At 31.0% G+C, this 18,317-nt stretch overlaps 2 protein-coding genes across 3 annotated transcripts in view; both read right to left on the bottom strand.

The window, feature by feature from the left end:
• The window catches only part of LOC111700218 (peroxidasin homolog), a 92,632-nt gene that overhangs the window by 30,647 nt on the left and 43,668 nt on the right, over nucleotides 1–18,317 (bottom strand). The gene's annotated exons all lie outside the window — the stretch shown is intronic.
• LOC111700223 (peroxidase-like protein 3) overlaps nucleotides 3,162–18,317 on the bottom strand; it is a 21,092-nt gene continuing 5,936 nt past the window's right edge. For both annotated transcript variants that reach the window (XM_023471087.1, XM_023471088.1), the window contains 11 exons: nucleotides 16,744–16,809; nucleotides 16,122–16,198; nucleotides 10,710–10,827; nucleotides 8,843–8,899; nucleotides 7,811–7,896; nucleotides 7,400–7,427; nucleotides 6,987–7,107; nucleotides 6,420–6,509; nucleotides 5,134–5,160; nucleotides 3,902–3,996; nucleotides 3,162–3,304 (listed from right to left, as the gene is read on the bottom strand). In XM_023471087.1, coding sequence (XP_023326855.1) covers nucleotides 3,221–3,304; nucleotides 3,902–3,996; nucleotides 5,134–5,160; nucleotides 6,420–6,509; nucleotides 6,987–7,107; nucleotides 7,400–7,427; nucleotides 7,811–7,896; nucleotides 8,843–8,899; nucleotides 10,710–10,827; nucleotides 16,122–16,198; nucleotides 16,744–16,809 — 849 coding nt within the window. In that variant the 3' untranslated portion in view covers nucleotides 3,162–3,220. The remainder of the gene's footprint in view (nucleotides 3,305–3,901; nucleotides 3,997–5,133; nucleotides 5,161–6,419; nucleotides 6,510–6,986; nucleotides 7,108–7,399; nucleotides 7,428–7,810; nucleotides 7,897–8,842; nucleotides 8,900–10,709; nucleotides 10,828–16,121; nucleotides 16,199–16,743; nucleotides 16,810–18,317) is intronic.

Below are 18,317 nucleotides of genomic sequence, written 5' to 3'. Positions count from 1 at the left end.
CAGTTATTCAAATTTTATTTTCTTAGAGGGAGTGTTCTCAAAAAATGAAAGGGGATATTGGCTAATATTGAATTGAATTCAATATCGATCGCTACTAATTTGACTAATATTTGTTGCGTATATAAGAAAATGGTTACACGGGTACGTCTTATACAGTTATATTCAAATATTCAAATCGATATCAGCCTATACCCCTATCATTTTTCGCGAACACTCCCTTTCACAAAACGACATGTTTATAATGATTGGGATGATTTTATGAAAAACATAAGATTAAACGAAATTAATAGTATACAGCTACTCACATTACGATCGTAAAAACATAAATTGTCAAAACACTGACAAAATAAATCTTAATTGAATAATACTACACTGAAACATGAGAGTAGAAATATTGTGCGGATTTGGTTAATCTTGAATGCTTGATCTCGATATCCAATGTAAGTATTTTTAAACTACGAGATAGCCAAGAAGAATTAGATGAATCCGTGATGTCCAAAAGATAGAGATCAATGCAATTGATCCTGAAATTCACAACATAAAAAAATATTAGACATCTCCAATAAAAATTACATACCAAAATCATTAAATTCTCATTTTTTCATTGAAAAAAAAACCACGCAATAGAACTGAGTTTTTGCCACAAACTCAAATTTTCTAAATTGTATAACTTTGCAAGATGGCGTAAACCTTTCATATTTCAAATTCATACTATTCGAACAGAGTTCATAGACAATAGTTTGAAATATCAAAGGTCTACAACTCAGGTTGCAGAGAAAGGGATGATAAAATCAGAGTTCGTGTCCAGAACTCGGTGATCCCTTTCTGAAATGTTCCGACAGTAATATAAATATGAAAATAGTTTCCAAAATAAACTCTTCTAGATATACGTTTAACAGTTATTTAAACAGCTGTTTTAGAATAAATATTTTCATTTATTATTTTGTTTTATAAGTATAATATGCTGACTGAAACCTGAACCATGTTATCTAGTTTAAGATGCGGATGTAAGTGCATAAACATGTAATATTGCTACTTTATAGCTGGGATAATTTATTATAGCACAGGGGTCTTCTTACAATACTTTCAAACTCCAGGATCTGACATTTTTAAGATATTGTTCAAGGGGGTCTAAAATGCATAAATAATAGAAAGGCACTTTTTTGCAAAGTTGTATGAATCTAAATCATAACGCCTAATACTTATATTTTATAAATTTAATTTTTCCTTCAAATCAAAATTATAAATATTATTGATAACTTAAATTGACTTAAATGATTGTTCGTGACAAATTAAACAAGGTTGAAAGACCATGGATTTGAATAGAATAGCAAATTTTTCTTTAAGGAGAATTTTTTTAAAGACCTATAATTAGCTTTATTTTTATACATACTGTTCAAACAAGCACTAAGTTCTGCTTCACAATATTTTTTTACTCTACTTGTTTAACAAGTTAAATTAGATGTTTAGCGTTTTAGGTTAACCAATTTCTTTGTTGAAATAATTTTTGCAATGTTTCTCTTTAGGGGAGAACAAGAAAAAGCAAAGGTGAAAATTCTTCGGTTGCAATTTAAAATTAAAACAGATTTTCTTACCCACTTCTCTCTTATTTTTTTACAAGATCATATGTCCAGGGGCGCAACTAGCACTTTGGGAGGGGAGGGCGCGAAATATTATTTTTCGACATTAATAAATGAAAGTGCTGTTTTAAGGGTTCACAAACCCAGAGAAGGTTTGGCTCTGTACTCAATATATACATATTTCTTATTATAACCTATGGCTTTTCTTTTGTTTTACAAAAATCAAACTTTCAACAGCTTTAAAATGAACACAATGAGTCAATTCGTTGAAAAATGTACAAAAAATGTCTATTCCTCTAAAATTGTCTTTTTATGTTTCTTCGTTTCTGTTAGTTCCTGGCTTAGCTATGTTCACTACAGGTATAAAGTCCCCTATTATTGTCTGCAGCAGTTTTTTTAAATTTACCCACTAGTGCTTTTTGTAATTTATCCACTAGTCCTTTTTGTAATTTATCCACTAGTCCTTTTTGTAATTTATCCACTAATTTATCCACTAGTCCTTTTTGTAATTTATCCACTAGTCTTTTTTGTAATTTAGCCACTAGTCCTTTTTGTAATTTATCCACTAGTCCTTTTTGTAATTTATCCACTAGTTCTTTTTGTAATTTATCCACTGTCCTTTTTGTAATTTATCCACTAGTCCTTTATGTAATTTATCCACTAGTTCTTTTTGTAATTTATCCACTAGTCTTTTTTGTAATTTAGCCACTAGTCCTTTTAGTAATTCATCCACTAGTCCTATTTGTAATTTATCCACTAGTCCTTTTTTGTAATTTATCCACTAGTCCTTTTTGTAATTTATCCACTAGTTCTTTTAGTAATTCATCCACTAGTCCTATTTGTAATTTATCCACTAGTCCTTTTTGCAATTTATCCACTAGTCCTTTTTGTAATTTATCCACTAGTCCTTTTTGTAATTCATCCACTAGTTCTTTTTGTAATTTATCCACTAGTCCTTTTTGTAATTTATTCACTAGTCCTTTTTGTAATTCATCCACTAGTCCTATTTGTAATTTATCCACTAGTCCCTTTTGTAATTTATCCACTAGTTCTTTTTGTAATTTATCCACTAGTCCTTTTTGTAATTCATCCACTAGTCCTATTTGTAATTTATCCACTAGTCCTTTTTGTAATTCATCCACTAGTCCTTTTTGTAATTTATCCACTAGTCCTTTTTGTAATTTATCCACTAGTCCTTTTTGTAATTTATCCACTAGTCCTTTTTGTAATTTATCCACTAGTCCTATTTGTACACTAGTTTTAAAAACAATGCTCATCCTTAGTTGTATTAAGTTGAATAATTATGTCATATTATACTGCTGTCACCCCGGACTAACCAGAGTGAGCAGCATTCGGTTTCTTCTATTTGAAATCCAAAGTGTTTTGGTCTTAAATTCAACAATATATTAACTGAAGGATTTGATTAAATTCTATTGCATTCAAAATGTATATTCAGACAAAAAGTGCTCAAGAAAAAAGGCTAAAAAATTATAATTAATGGGTCAAATTGTGATCGAAAGTCACAGCTTTCTGGAATATATCGACTAAACCGTTAAATCCACGTGAGGTTGATGCATTATAAAAGAACCTATTAAAATTTTATTATCAAAGACAACTAATACATCAAAAATAGGTTTAAATTAAGTAATGATTTCATTTATAATGTTTTCTAGATTGAGGGGAATGTGTTGGTTGCAGGGTACTATCTCGTTATCACGACCAATCTACAAAATAGAAATATTTTATCTTACTTGGAAACTTTTAATTTTACAGATTAAGTTAAACTCGCGCTAACTCGCAAAATACAAAAATGCCTGCAGTGGAAAATGACGTTTATCATTAATAACTGAGATGTTAGGTACTTTAATAACTGAGATGTTAGGTACTTCAATAACTGAGATGTTAGGTACTTTAATAACTGAGATGTTAGGTACTTTAATAACTGAGATGTTAGGTACTTCCCAAAAGGAATTTTCCCAAGTTGGAACTTCCCAAAAATATTTTCCCATGCCGCAACTTCCCAAGTCTGTCCTAGCCGCAGCATTCGACGCCTTAGTCTGTTCTAGCCGTAGCGCTTAGCCCCCTATTGCAGCCCGCAGCGCCTTAGAAGGCATAACCAAATCTTTGAGAAATTGCCGCTTGGGAAATTGCACATTTGGGAAGTTTCCACTTGGGAAATTGTCACTTGGAAAATGCTTTTGAGACAATACCTAACACCATCACTGATACTTTTGTTCTCTTAACTCAATTCCAGATTCAGATTTTGAGGTTTCGGGATTGGCTTTTCATTATGGATAGAAAGCTTACACATTGAAATGTACCTGAATGAACACATGTTTTGCCAGTACAGAGATGCTCGTGGATTCACAAATAATGGAAGCTAGGCTTCTCTGTTTTATTTCTTCAAGGGCAGAACCTACAGGTAAATATTACAGTCGTCGTGTCGTCGTATATATAAATATAATGAAGACGCTCTCGGAGTGTCAATTATTGTAAAAAACAAAATTTTTAATATTTTAAATTTCACGACAAACTGTTTACAATTTTTAAAAATCGTCTCTAGCACGGTAGAACCTTAACCATGGGAATATAGAAGCCTAACTTGTTCTAATAAGCTAGCCTTGACAAATTGGACTTTGAACAATGTACATGTATATTGCATGTTTACTCTATAGCCTTTTTCTAGGAGAACACCCATCCCCCAGCCTACACATCAGGCTACTACACTTCTCTCTTGATTACAAAGTTTAAAAGTTGGTATTTTTAAACAAAAAATATTTTTCAAAGTTTTCTTAAAAATGCTAAGTTAGAAAATTTAAAATTGGATCAAAAATAACAAGTTAGATTTACAAGAACAGAAAGCAAAGTAAAGTTGAGCTGCAATGAATATAAATCAAGTTAACTACTTGAAGATGCATTTATATGTTTACTTAACTAATTAACAAATGTTAAATTATGTGAATAGTTTCAAGCAAAGAATCTAAACACTATCTAGACCCACCACCCAGATGCTATAGATTTGACTTTTTTATATTATGTTTTCCATTTCAATTTTTCTATATTTCTAAGAAATTGAGTTTTTGCCACAAATTCAAATTTTCTAATCCCCATATCTTAGCGATATTTTGATATTTTGATATTTTGATATTTTTGATATTTTGATATTTTTGATATTTTTGATATTTTTGATATTTGATATTTTGATATTTAAAACTTATACTATTTGATCCAAAAGAATTTAAAGTTTAAAATATCAAAGGTCTTTGACGTCGGGTTGCAAATATATAGGGATTAAGAAATCAGAGTATGTAGCAAAACTTTATTCTTTTAATGTGTTTACAAAATTTTAGAATGAAATGGAAGAAATTATTTAGTTATTACTTTTTATCATGGATACACCAAGCTAAAGTTGACTAGACTAATAGGTTCTTTTAACTTATAGGTGTTTAAAAGCGCCATTCTTTATCTATTGGATATTCTTAATCTTTTTTTTCTCAAAATTTTGTGTATTGACAGAACTTTATTATTATTATTATTATAATTATGAATATACCTGTTAGCGGGCGAATACCAGGACCATCTAAAATAATTGAAAAGATTAAAGTTTTAATTATCTACCAAATTAAGGTTATTTTCGCCTAATAATCAAAATAGCTTTTTAAAATTTTATTTTCTTACAAAATTTTTTATTGTATTAGGATTGAACATGTTTTTTTGCTGAAATTTTTATAATGTTATTATTTTAATACAAAAAATCATCTTGGCTAATTTATTTCATGCAATCATGTCTGCTAATTTAAAACCTATACATCGATGGTTTTCAAAGTAATTTCAAATCACAATGCACTTTGCCTCAGATTTTTCAGGGGAAAAAGTTAGATACATGCATTCTGTTCAGCATGCCAGATGCATGCTGGCTCAAAACATCGGAAATCGGCATGTTACTTATCAAGTATATTTTTTGGGGTCAAGAAATCTATTTATTGGGTAAAAAATGGGATGCATGCATTCTGTTCAGTATGCTGGCTAAAAAAATTGAAAATTTACATGTCACATATCAAAATACATATTTTTGGGGTCAGAAAATCAATTTCACCAATACAACTAGTGGTTTAGTGTAAAATCGGGAAAATATGGGCAGATGTTCTTTATACCCCTCTAAGTATATTGATGAAGAAAAAAAGGTGGGTTCAGTGAAGCTTTTTTTTGCAACCACTTTCAAGTTTTAAAATTTAATTTATAACTTGTGAATTATCCTCCCAAAACAAAACCAAAAAAGTTTTTAAAAAATGAAAAAACAATTTTTTTTCCGATTGCTAAAAATATTACATGAAATTCTTTAATTTTTAATAATTTAAAGTTTCATTGATATGTAAAGATTTAAAAAAACTATACATTATGAACAAATTTTATCGACATATTGGTTACGCTAGTTCTGTAAAAGGAAAAGTGACACAAAAAAACATGTTGGCCAATATATAATACTTTTTATCATTCTAACTTTTTTGCTTAAGTATCCCATTTTGGACGTTAGTGCAAGTTGCAGCGGTACTCTCAAATTTTTTTTCTGATCAAGGGCGCACAAGATATACATCATCTTCTTTCTAAAAGTTGAGTATTTTCAATTGTGGTTTCTTTTAAACTGACTTTCGAGCGTATCTACTTTAGAAACAATGGGTAAATTTTCAGAATTAAACCTTTTTAAGCTAGAGAACGATGATATCTTCCTCATTATTTACAGAATAAAGGTCTCAAAGGTACCATTGTGAATCGATCAGGTCCCTTTTAAAAGTGAAAGTGTATTATGAATATGCAAAGAGTCCCTTTAAGAATTCTAGCCTGTATGATGGAAAAAAAATCTATCTCCTTCCATTAAAGCTTTAAATTGTCTTCCAATAATACAGCTGAAGGTTGGACCAATCAAACCATCTGAACACAAAATTAAAATAATAAAGATAATTTTTTTTAATTTTTTAGATACATTTTATTATTCAAGATAATGAAATATTTGAAGTTTTTAATTGAAAATTTAATTTATAGATTTTGTACACATATTTTTAGATAATAGCGTATACGGTATAGTTTGTTACATGTAATTGTTACATATAGATTTTACAATTTAAAACCTGTTTTTCAGAACAATGGTTCAACAATATTAGCGCGGTTTAACTACTTATTGCTATTCATTAAACCTGGGATCAAATTTAATGAATTGGAGAGGTCGCTGAACCGCTTGATAAAATTCTGAATCAACGATTTAAATTCTCATGAATCTTTAAATTTGAATCTGAGATATTGATTTGAAGCGCTGTTGTGGCTGTAATTTGACCTGGATAAAACTCATTGAATCCGCCGGCCCTGGCTAGCTTGAGGTCACAGAACATTTATTTTTGAGTTTAATATCACCTTGTGTTGGTAATTCAGCAAGTCCTCCAACAAATAAATCTATTTCATCAACAGAACCATAAACTGATTGTATTTTCCTCCATGACGCTGGATCCACTCCTTCAGGGGTTATTTCTAGGCTCTAAAATTTAAAAATGTCATCAAATCAAATCTTTATTTTTTATTGAAAACAAGTGAGGAGGCTTTAGGTCCAAAGTACAGAAAGACAAAGGAGGAAAATCGTCAAAACTCTTAAACGTTTCTATTTAATATATATATGCAATATGCAATCCATAAAGCGGGAGCACGAAGCAATTTTAAATTTAAATGCCGCGTTTGATTAATATTTGTCGTCTTTATGTTTATATTTCTGGTAAATATATAAAATAAAATGAGGATCAAAAGACTGCATATTAATTAATAAATAAAATTACCTCCAATTCCTCTAATCCACAGAGCCGCCTGTCGATGAAAATAAGTCTTTTAATGTTTCTATTCTTTAGGTTTTGTTTTAAAAAAAATCATAATAAATTTTTCTTGTTTTTTAAATGTACTGATAAATTTCAAGTGATCCTCCATTTCTTGGGTGGCATATCACCAAAACAGTATCCTTCAAATTAAATTGTCTTAAATTGACCGACAGAGATACCCTTATTTTTCAAGCTGAAAATTAATTACGAACCATGTGACAGTATTTATAATACAGCTAAAAAAATAAGCAAATCTTCGTCGTCAGTGGTTAGGCAAAGGTTTAAAGGGCACCGCTATGAATCTGATAATCCAATCAATTAATGGTCACTTGAAATTAAGTTGACAGTCCCTTTGAACTCGAATTTTACTTTAACCTGAACTCCTGATACCCTGGAATACCATGATCTCTTCCCCTCTGTATATTAATTGCAGCAATATCATGTCCTCCTCCACCCTCAGTCTATCAAGATTATTATTATTATTATTATTATTATTTAATGTTTGCTACAAACTAAGTAAACACACAGGACCAATCAAGCCATGATTAGCTATCTTTAATGATATTAAAGGATATCAAAGTACTGAGTTCTTAACACAAACTCAGGTTTGTATCCCTATATCGTTGCAAACTGATGTCGTAGACCTTTGATATATCAAAGTATGAATTCTATAAGATTTAATAGTCTAAGTTTTAAATTTCAAAAATTTACATTTTTAGGTTGCAAAGATATAATAGAACATTTTAGTTTGTGGCAAGAACTCAGTTGAGAGTTCCTATACAGGTTAATTCTAAAGACTTAAACGTTTAAGAAAGGGAGAATAATGATGTTTACGTACACGGTACATGTTGTAATGTATTTGAGCAAGTTGGAAAAATTTAACGGGCCGCCGCCGAGCCGGGCCTGAGCAATTACTAACAGTTTTTTGTTTACAATCAAGCTGTCCTTATACGTCACACAGTAAAATGTAAACAAGCCAAGCTCCCTCCCTTAGTTATACTTGCATTGGATCTCTTCCCCTAGTAAATAATTATCAAAAACTTTTGAAAAATATAAAGAATGAAAACTATACAAGTAGCTGTTTGTAAAAACCCATAAAACTGCAAAATGACTTTTAGACCCAAGATTTGACCTAAAATAGTCAAGTAAACATGAAATACAGTAATTGTGCAGTTTCCTTACAACAATTTTACATCATTTGATTTTTAAGCAATTAAATTGCTTTATAAAATCATCGAATAATTTACTTAAATCGAATACTTTACTTAAAAATCGTCTCCTATTCCACAGTTTTATGGATTAACTGTAGATAACAGATTTTTTTTTAAATCGGGAAAATAGCTGATAATTGTAAGATAAAAACCATTTTCATGATTTTTACAATTTGATTTAAAATATAAAATAAACCTTCTCATTGCAGAACAGAAAATGGGTCATCTCGTTGGTGATATGAACGTCTGCATTCTAAAAGAACAATGAATCTAGAAATGTATTGCTCTCACTCTAGAGTATGTGTAAGACAGTATTTAAAGAGATCTTTCGCGAAAAAACGAAATTGAATTCGAAATTAATTTCTACTAATTTCACTTCTATTTTTAACCATTTATTAAATAAAATAAATAAATATTTTATTACTATTATTATTATTATAATTCCTTATACCATAGTATATAAATAGTATATATATATATATCGCCTATATACATCCTATTTACCCCAATATACCCCATATATACCCCTATATACCCCTTATACCCCCTATACATCCATTTTTCACGTACACTTACTTTAAGGATAAAAAATGTCCCCTAAGACCCGTACAGTTTTCCCTCTTAATTTTATTTTAAACCCGCAAACTTCAAAATCTGCAATTATTTTTTATTAACATTTTCTTTAATATGCAAAGAAAAATAAATGCATAAAAAATTAAGATAATGAGATTATAGAGAGTCTAGCATTTATCTCTTTACCACTAAATTGGGTTAAAAGGTTTAAAGGTTTAAAGGTTTAAAAAGTTCAGGTTGGTAAATAAGATTACAATCTATGTTTGAATATATCAGATGACAAATCCTTTCATGACGGTCAAAATATTGAAAAAAATGTGTCACAAAATTTTGAAAATTCACCAATCTATATATAAATTTGCCTTGTCTGTCTGTTTGTCTGGGTGTCTGTTTGTATCCAATAAACGTCAAAACGGCTGAACCGATCAGGCCCAAATTTTGTGTGGGACCTCACGTGTCCCCAGGGAAGGTTTATGAATGATCAAAATTTCAAATATTTGACTCCATCAAAATTCGATTTTTATTAAATTTTTGAAAATTTTGAAAATCCACGATTTTTTGTTAAAATCCGCGAACTTTTTTTTTGTTTTGTTTTACGATGTACATAAAGAGAACATGTTCACAATTGAAATAGAAGATGGGCGCGAAGCGCCCTTAAAAGCCTAGTGAATTAAAAATCTGCAAAATCTTATATTGCTATTGCTATTGGTATTGATTAGAAAGTTTCATCAAAACTAAAGGGCTGAAGATACTTAAATCCCTTTTCTCTATAAATACACTGAGCCGGGAACTTTAGTGATAAATCATAATCCTGATTGGTTGATATCGATGCCCGCAGTGGACACTTTTGGAAGTTTACGCCGACTCAGTTATTAATTTTTATTTATAACCCTGATATAAAATTAAAGATCGTCTTTGCTCTCGTTGTTCCAGAATAATGTAACAAAAATTTCACTGAAAGAGTGAATAAAACTAGGAAATAAAATACACTTTATAGTTTTGCAAACTGTTTTATATATATTTCTTTCTTCAATATTCTAAAGGGAGAACTTAGAAACATAAAAGTTAATTTTGTATCTCTCTCTCTACTCTCTTCTTTCAGGGATTTATTCAGATTTTTCAAAAGGAAGAGACTGCTCCTGTTTCAATTGAAAGGGACTGCTTTTGTTTCAATAGAAAGGGACGCTCCTGTTTCAATTGAAAGGGACTGCTCTTGTTTCAATAGAAAGGGACTGCTCCTGTTTCAATAGAAAGGTATTTTTTCATCAAATAAAAAGTTTTAACATTTCTTTTAAAATTACAAACAATTGAAACTTTTGTGTTGAATATGCAGATTGAACTATACCTGACCTGGCTGTTTACTGAGTCCAATACCTGACATGGCTGTTTACTGAGACCAATACCTGACATGGCTGTTTACTGAGACCAATACCTGACATGGCTGTTTACTGAGACCAATACCTGACATGGCTGTTTACTGAGACCAATACCTGACATGGCTGTTTACTGAGACCAACAAGTTCGTTGGTGAAATTTTCCCCATTATTGTCCGTTGCGAAGGAGGCATTTCCATAAAATTCCCCCAGCTTCCAGGGCTGATTTTTCCCCCTGCATTGAAGTTCTTTTATGCCTGGTTTTAATCAAATTCTTAAATTTCCCCCGCACCGGGATTATACTTATATATTCATTATCTCTCCTGTATAATATTATATTTATATATATAAACCTAAACTTTAAGCAGATTAGATATGGTTTTTGTGTTTTGAATACACAAAAATTAATGTGTACGTTGGGAACCAAGAAATTGTGAAATAATAATAATAATAATAATAGTAATAATAATAATAATACAGGGTGTCCCGATAAACATTGGAATTCAGTGACGAATTCGAGATCGTCTTTTTAAATAATTCTTTGGTTCAGTATAGTGATACCTACTGAGAAAGCTGTAATCTGTAAGAGTTTCGTCTGCTATGTTCACATTTTGTTTGTTTATGGTTTGACTGAATACCGTTGTACTTAGTGAAACAAGAAAATTGCAGAATACAAACAGAGTAAACTTGTCCGTCTCAAATAGATTCTAATACAATAGATGGCAACGTAGAATTTGTACACTCTCAGTACAGTTGTATTCTGTCGTCACAAGTGTCAATTCAGTTTTTGCGTCCGACAAAATTACCAATAATAGTGATAATTTTAGAATAAAGTGATTTTCTTACAGTAAAGTAAGTGCAATTTTATGTGTTTTTTAGTTTCTGTTTTTTCCACTTTTTTATTTAATCTTGGAAAACATTTCAACTAATTTCGTTTTCCTTGTTATATTTGACACTTGTGACGTTGTGTATAATTGGTTCATTTCTCTGTTGCCACCTATTGTACTTGATAATCTATTTGGTCCGTCTTTACTGTTATCTTGCGGAGACATTATAGACATTAGACACATCTTTACAGTCTTTTACCCTTTTCATAAAATAAACTCTAGCAGACATAGGTATTGAAATTAGGTATTACAATGCTAATTCGTAACAAAGACGATATCGAATTCGTCACTGAATTCCCATGTTTTTTGGGACACCCTGTTCGATATTATGAATAAAAATTATATCACAATATTTATTAAAGGGACTGTAAATGAAAAATGAAAGGGGGTATAGGTTGAAATCTGACCTTTTTAGAAGTTCATTGAGACAAAAAAGAGTTCTATCTGACGTTCCTGTCTCGAGAAATCACGAGAAATTGATATAAAACTTGTCAAAATTATACATTACTCCATATATCAGATTTGGTATAATACTCGTAAGTTTTAAACAAACATATTCAGCAAATACGCAACTTTAAACTTAAAACTACGATATCTCAGAGGAGCCTGAAAAACTTAGGTTTGCTCGATCCTATTATTATTTGAATTGGATAATTTTTCATTTTTAATAGATGACATTAATAATATAAATAATACTTCTGTAACACGTGACCAAAACTTCCACCAATGGTGGTACAGTATCAATGTCACGTGTCTCCGTCATTATCACGTGAACAGTATACTGCCTATACCTACAGTCCCTTTAATAAAAAGTTCTGATTTTACATCATCAAAATCATTAAGCTCTACAATTCTGCAGATTACACAATCCCTTCAGTTTAAATTAAACTTAAACTTAAACTTAAATAAAAAAAATATTTGATTTTTCAAATTTCTAGTAAAACTATTAAAAACAATTTTATAACAAAATAAAATGCACACATACAAAGAGAATAGAATATATATTAGAGTGGAATTTAGACAATCCCTCGGTATGATTTTTGTCAGTTCCTTTCAGCCTGAAAGGGAGTTTAAAGTGTACAAATCATGTAAATGTACACAAATTGTATGCAGTAGAGTACATTAATACAGTATGTTCCCTAGACTATCCATTTCAATTTCGAGTTTTTTAAAGCTGTTAATTAAACTTTATAAAATGAATTAGGTGAATAAAAACATCATTTGATTTATAGTTATAACGGAAAATCATCGTTTGTAAAATGAAAGGCATAGAGTCTATGTGAAATGATCATTGGCCAATTATAAAACCAGCCTATTTCATAATTTGGTTTTCTTTTAATATTAATTTTAGATTTTCTATAAAATGATGTTCCAGGGCCCAAAAGGTTATATAGCACAGATATGTGAAGTACACCTGCAGTATTGAAACAGTACAACAAAATGACCGTTTTACACTTTTTTCTAGTAAATTCCACTCTAATATATTCTATTCTCTTTGCACACATAAGATTACTTGAAGGGACAGTAAAGGAAAAATGAAAGGGGGTATAGACTGAAAGCTAATCACTTTAGCTCTCGATCGCGACCCATGAAAGTTTTATCTGATGTTCCTATCTCGAGAAATTGATTTACAACTGTGTCAAATTTAAACGAAAATTAATATATATACAATTTTGTATAAAAGTAGTGGGTTTAAACAGATCATATTCAGCAAATAAGCAACCTATCTGAAAACGATAATATCCCCGAGAAAGCTAATTATTACTTAGGTTTACTCCAATTTTAATTTTATATTTGTTATTTCTATTTTTAATAGATTTAATTCATAATATTATTTACACGTCCGAATTGCTTGACCAGAAAATCCACCAATGACAGTGCAGTAAAGTGGTCACGTGATACAGGCAGAGACACGTGATCAGTATACTGCTCTGCCATTGGTGATAGTTCTGGTCACGTGATTTAAGATTTAGATTTTCTAAATTTTACATATATGAACTTTCGTATGATTTTAACACAGTTTTATATCAATTTCTCGAGATAGTAACATCAGATAAAACTTTCATGGGTCGCGATCAAGAGCTAAAGTGATTAGCTTTCAGCCTATACCCCCTTTCATTTTTCCTTTACTGTCCCTTTTAATGTCGTTTTCTCATTTCACAATTTTATGTATAAAAAAGGTCTAAAAGTTGTAACGATTGATTTAATTATAATTATAAAAAGAAACTCATTTTTATTGATACAAGATCCTACAGCAAAGAATATTAAGCCGTTGCCACAAACTCAAATTTTCCAATCTCTTTATCTTTGCACCTGATGGCGTAAACCTTAGATATTTGAAACTTAGAATTTCTGAAAAATGGGTTGTAAAGTTTGAAGGACTAAAAACCCTTCTCTAACCTCTTCTCTAGATAAAATTTCGTAAACATATTTTTTTTGCAAATTGTTTGTTTACGTGTAAACAATATAAGAGTGCACCCAAAGCTGAAGCGAGGTACATGTCTTGTCTCTATCAGAATATTTTTAGTCCTACTTTTATCTCGCATCATACAATTATCCGTCAAAATTAGCGTGAGAGATTTTATATTTATAAATAAAAAGTTCAACAAAAATGTCTAAAATACGAAAAGCCTACATTTAATGGATACAAATGGGATCGAAAGAATTAAGACTCATTGACTTTTATGCAGGACCTTTAGTTTAACGTGAGTAAGTTTACCCAAGCCTGGTATTTTCTAATCAATTAAGAACACAATGGAATTGTTTACAGGATAAACACAAACTTGTATTTCCTTTCAAAATATTGTGTGACAGATATTAAGTAGGGCTCGGCACGGTCCAAATTTTTATAGCCGTTCAGAAATTAACGATTTGTCAAATCGTAAACGACGAAACCGTTAACAGTTGTTTGTAGTATTTTCGGCGTTTATGGTTTGTCAAAACTAAAAAATTTCCTTAAAAAAATCCGTAACGATTTATCAAATTGGAATTATGGCACAAGCCGTTACCAAATTGCAAAAAAATCTTTAAAAGTTCCATCATATAAATAAGAGGGGGGGGGGCGGAAGACGACATTATCAAAATACATAGGACAATTTTTTTTAACAAGTTTAATAGAATTTAGAAGAAAAAAACGAAATTAACCGTTTTTTAAAAGCACATTCGTTTCGTGTTCGTTCTCAACCGTTGATTTAAAAACAATGGCTAATCCGTTTTATTACCGATTTAAAATTTCACGGTGTTCGCCGTTCGTTAACTAACTCTTCCGTTTATTTTCTAAAACCTCCATTTCGTAGACGGAAATTTTCCCAGCCCTATTTAAAGGGACTGTAAGCGTAATTTTAAGTAACCATTCATGGAAAGATAGCAATGCCTGATTCACAACGGTGTTTTTAAAATCTTTATCTGATTAATAATATGAAAGTTGTTGTCGTTTTTCTAAGTTAAAAAGTGTTTATTTCTGATATATGTTTTCCTGCAGTAGAATGCACAAGTCATTGTTCTAGAAAAATCACAATTGATGATTATTTGTTTGGAAAATTATAAACATTGATAAATCTAATAAATATTTAATCAGAAAAAGCATTTAAGGGTACCATTGTAAATCGGGCATTGCCAGACCTATCAATTGAGAATCACTATAAATTACAAGTACTTTAAAAGATATTTTTGAAGACCTAAATGATCGATTCTCGCTTTTTCTTAAAATAACTCTGAAGTAAATTTTAATCTCTTTGAAGGATTGTTTAATGCCTAATTTGGAATGTTTCACTTTGAGATATGAAATTGTGCAAAAGCCATAGTCCAAAATCGTCTAGTCGGCGGTTATTTTTAAACAATTTTGGTTCAATTTAATCTTTTACAAACTCTGAAACACTGTACCGTACTTCCAACACACGTTTACCCAGTCCTAGGGGAATAAGCATTTACTGCACCTACTGTACATTATTGCAAGCATAATGTTTTGACCCGTCACGCCTGCCTGGATTAGTTGGCTGCAAAAATTATAGATTGGTCGGAAATATTCCGATATCTGCCTTGAAAGAAAGACTTTTATAGTTGCAGGGATTCATGAATATAAGGAAACAGACAGTATAGATTTCGTACAGTCGTCTCTGAAGTCTCATTCTTTGTGGGTAACCCTAGAACTAGAAGGAAATAATTTATTTGGTGTATACTTTCCCGTTTTGTTTTCTATGGTCCATGACTGTATGTGTACTGTGTAGCTTACTCTAGGCAAGGGTGTAATGCAAGGAAAGTTATTTCAGTGGTGTACGAATTTTTTGTACTGTCTTTGGGCTCTAATGTAAACACAAGAGTAGGGATGTCACAGCCTGACATGGGATCCATCTTTTAGATAAAGGTTGTGGAAAAACCTCTGCATTTTTCAATTTTTTTAATCACTTCCCCTCCAAGTAAATGTTTTCACAGACTACTAAGGAGAAATAAATTCTCCATTGTACCCCCCTCCTCGAATACTGAACGAACACTGATGAATCTATTATTGTTTACAAATTCTGCCCAGAGAGAACTGGTTTCAATATGTACGCAGAGTACACACAACCGCAGTTGACTTTCCTTGCATTACACCCTTGACTCTAGGGGCCTAAATGTCGGTCCGATAGTTGAAAATGTTATTTACTTGAATATACTCTGCACAAGAGAGTGTCCAAATCTAAATGCTGCAGTTGCAAAGGAATTGATTATACCAGGATCTGTCTGATCAATCAATTTTATCAGAAATGCTATGGATTAAAATTTGTTGGAAATTATCAATTAGCTAAATAATCAATTTTGTAAGAAATGATCAATGCCATTGATGAAAATCAATCATGCTCGAATTGCAAAATTTGCTACAAATTGCTGATCAATTAATTTTATCAGAATTGATCAATGCTATTACAAGAAATCAGTCATGTTGGAATTCCTCAATTTGCTATTGATTGCTGATCAATTAAATTTATATGAAATGATAAATGCTATTGATGAAAATCAATCATGTTGGAATTCATTAATGTTCTATTGATTTTTGCTAAATCAATGTTATTAAGAATTTTTTTAGATCTAAATATTTATTAACTATGTCATGTTATATGTTTGAATCATTCATTATCGTAGAAAACAAATAGATTTTTAAATTACAAACAAATGTTATTAAGAATGATAAACACTATTGCAAGAAATTAATTATTTTGGAAATTACCAATATTCTATTGATTGTTGATCTTAATCAAAACTTTATAAAAAAAATTCTGAAAAATTTCCTGAGGATCATATTTGCTCGCATCTAGATTTATATCATACTGTTCCATACCACTTTTTCCGATCACCTAAACAGAAAATATTATTAATCTTTAGTTTGTAGAATTTTTACATCAGGGGGCCAGATTTAATGAACAGGGATACATAGATGAGCTGAGTACACACGCTAAACCACTTCTCTTGTGCATTTGTGGTTCAACGAAAATTTTATTTTGAGAAGAAATCAATAATCATTGGAGTACATAAACTACTTCTTTCAGGGACCCATATCTTAAAGGAGACCCACAATATTATCTCATCCGAGACCCCCAGATTTTCATTGGAGACTCCAAGTTTATCATTTAAGACTCCATGATATTTATGGTAGACCCCAAGCTTTTCATCAGAGACCCCCAGATATTCGTTGGAGTCCCCCATTTGTTCATTGTTGACCCCCAGGTATTCATTGGAGACTCCAAGCTTTTCATTGGAGACCACCAAATATTGTTTGGATACCCCAATATTTTCATCACAGACCACCAGATTCTCATCGGAGACCCCAATTTTATCCACAAACCCTTTTTTTGAACAGCGTGATCATAAATTGCTATCTTCCTCCAGCTTAAACATAAAATGCAATCTCCCTGAAAAATTTACACATACATTGCAATCTTCATAAACAATTTACACATAAATTGCAATCTTCCTGAATAATTTACACATAAATTGCAATCTCCCTGAACTATTTACACATAAATTGTAATCTTCCTAAATAATTTACATATAAATTGCAACCTTCCTGAACGATTTACACATAAATTGCAATCTTCCTGAATAATTTACACATAAATTGCAATTTCCCTGAACAATTTACACATAAATTGCAACCTTCCTTGACAATTTACAAATAAATTGCAATCTTCCTGAATTATTTACACATAAGTTGCAATCTTCCTGAATAATTTACACATAAATTGCAACCTTTCTGAAATATTTTATTTCCATGTAAACAAGTTTTCCCGATAAAAACTGTTAAAACTGGGATTGATCTAAGATTAATGATAATTGATTGGTTGAATATTAAAGGGATTGTTAAAGGGATTGTAAGCTTAATTTCAATTAATTTCAATCAATTAATCCATGCAAAAATGACAATGCCCGATATCTTAGACCCTCGAAACCTTAAATCGGATCAAAAATGTAAAAGACAGGCCGGCGCTTTTTCGACTCGAAAAGTGTTTAATTATGATAATTTCTCCATTGCTTCTAATAATCAAGAAATGCACACATTTGCAGATAACTCGCAAATACACAGTTCAAAGAAAAAATAACATGGATATATAATTCATACTTGATCAATCAAAGCTTATCGTCGTAAATCAGCCATTGCTGTCTTTGTATGGAATGTCATTTGAAAGTACGCTTACAGTCCCTTTAAACCATGGATATTCCCTCATTCTTCTTGGAAGAGGATGGATGAGAACCTGGAGATTATGAACAGTGTGGCTCAAGAGGATAGATGAGATCCTGGAGATTATGGACAGTGTGGCTCAAGAGGATAGATGAGATCCTGGAGATTATGGACAGTGTGGCTCAA

Source organism: Eurytemora carolleeae, unplaced genomic scaffold (genome assembly GCF_000591075.1).
Source record: "Eurytemora carolleeae unplaced genomic scaffold, Eaff_2.0 scaffold335, whole genome shotgun sequence".
In the NCBI taxonomy this organism is placed as follows: domain Eukaryota; kingdom Metazoa; phylum Arthropoda; class Copepoda; order Calanoida; family Temoridae; genus Eurytemora; species Eurytemora carolleeae.
The sequence above is the reverse complement of the archived record's forward strand: the minus strand, read 5'-3'. Positions and strand labels throughout refer to the sequence as shown.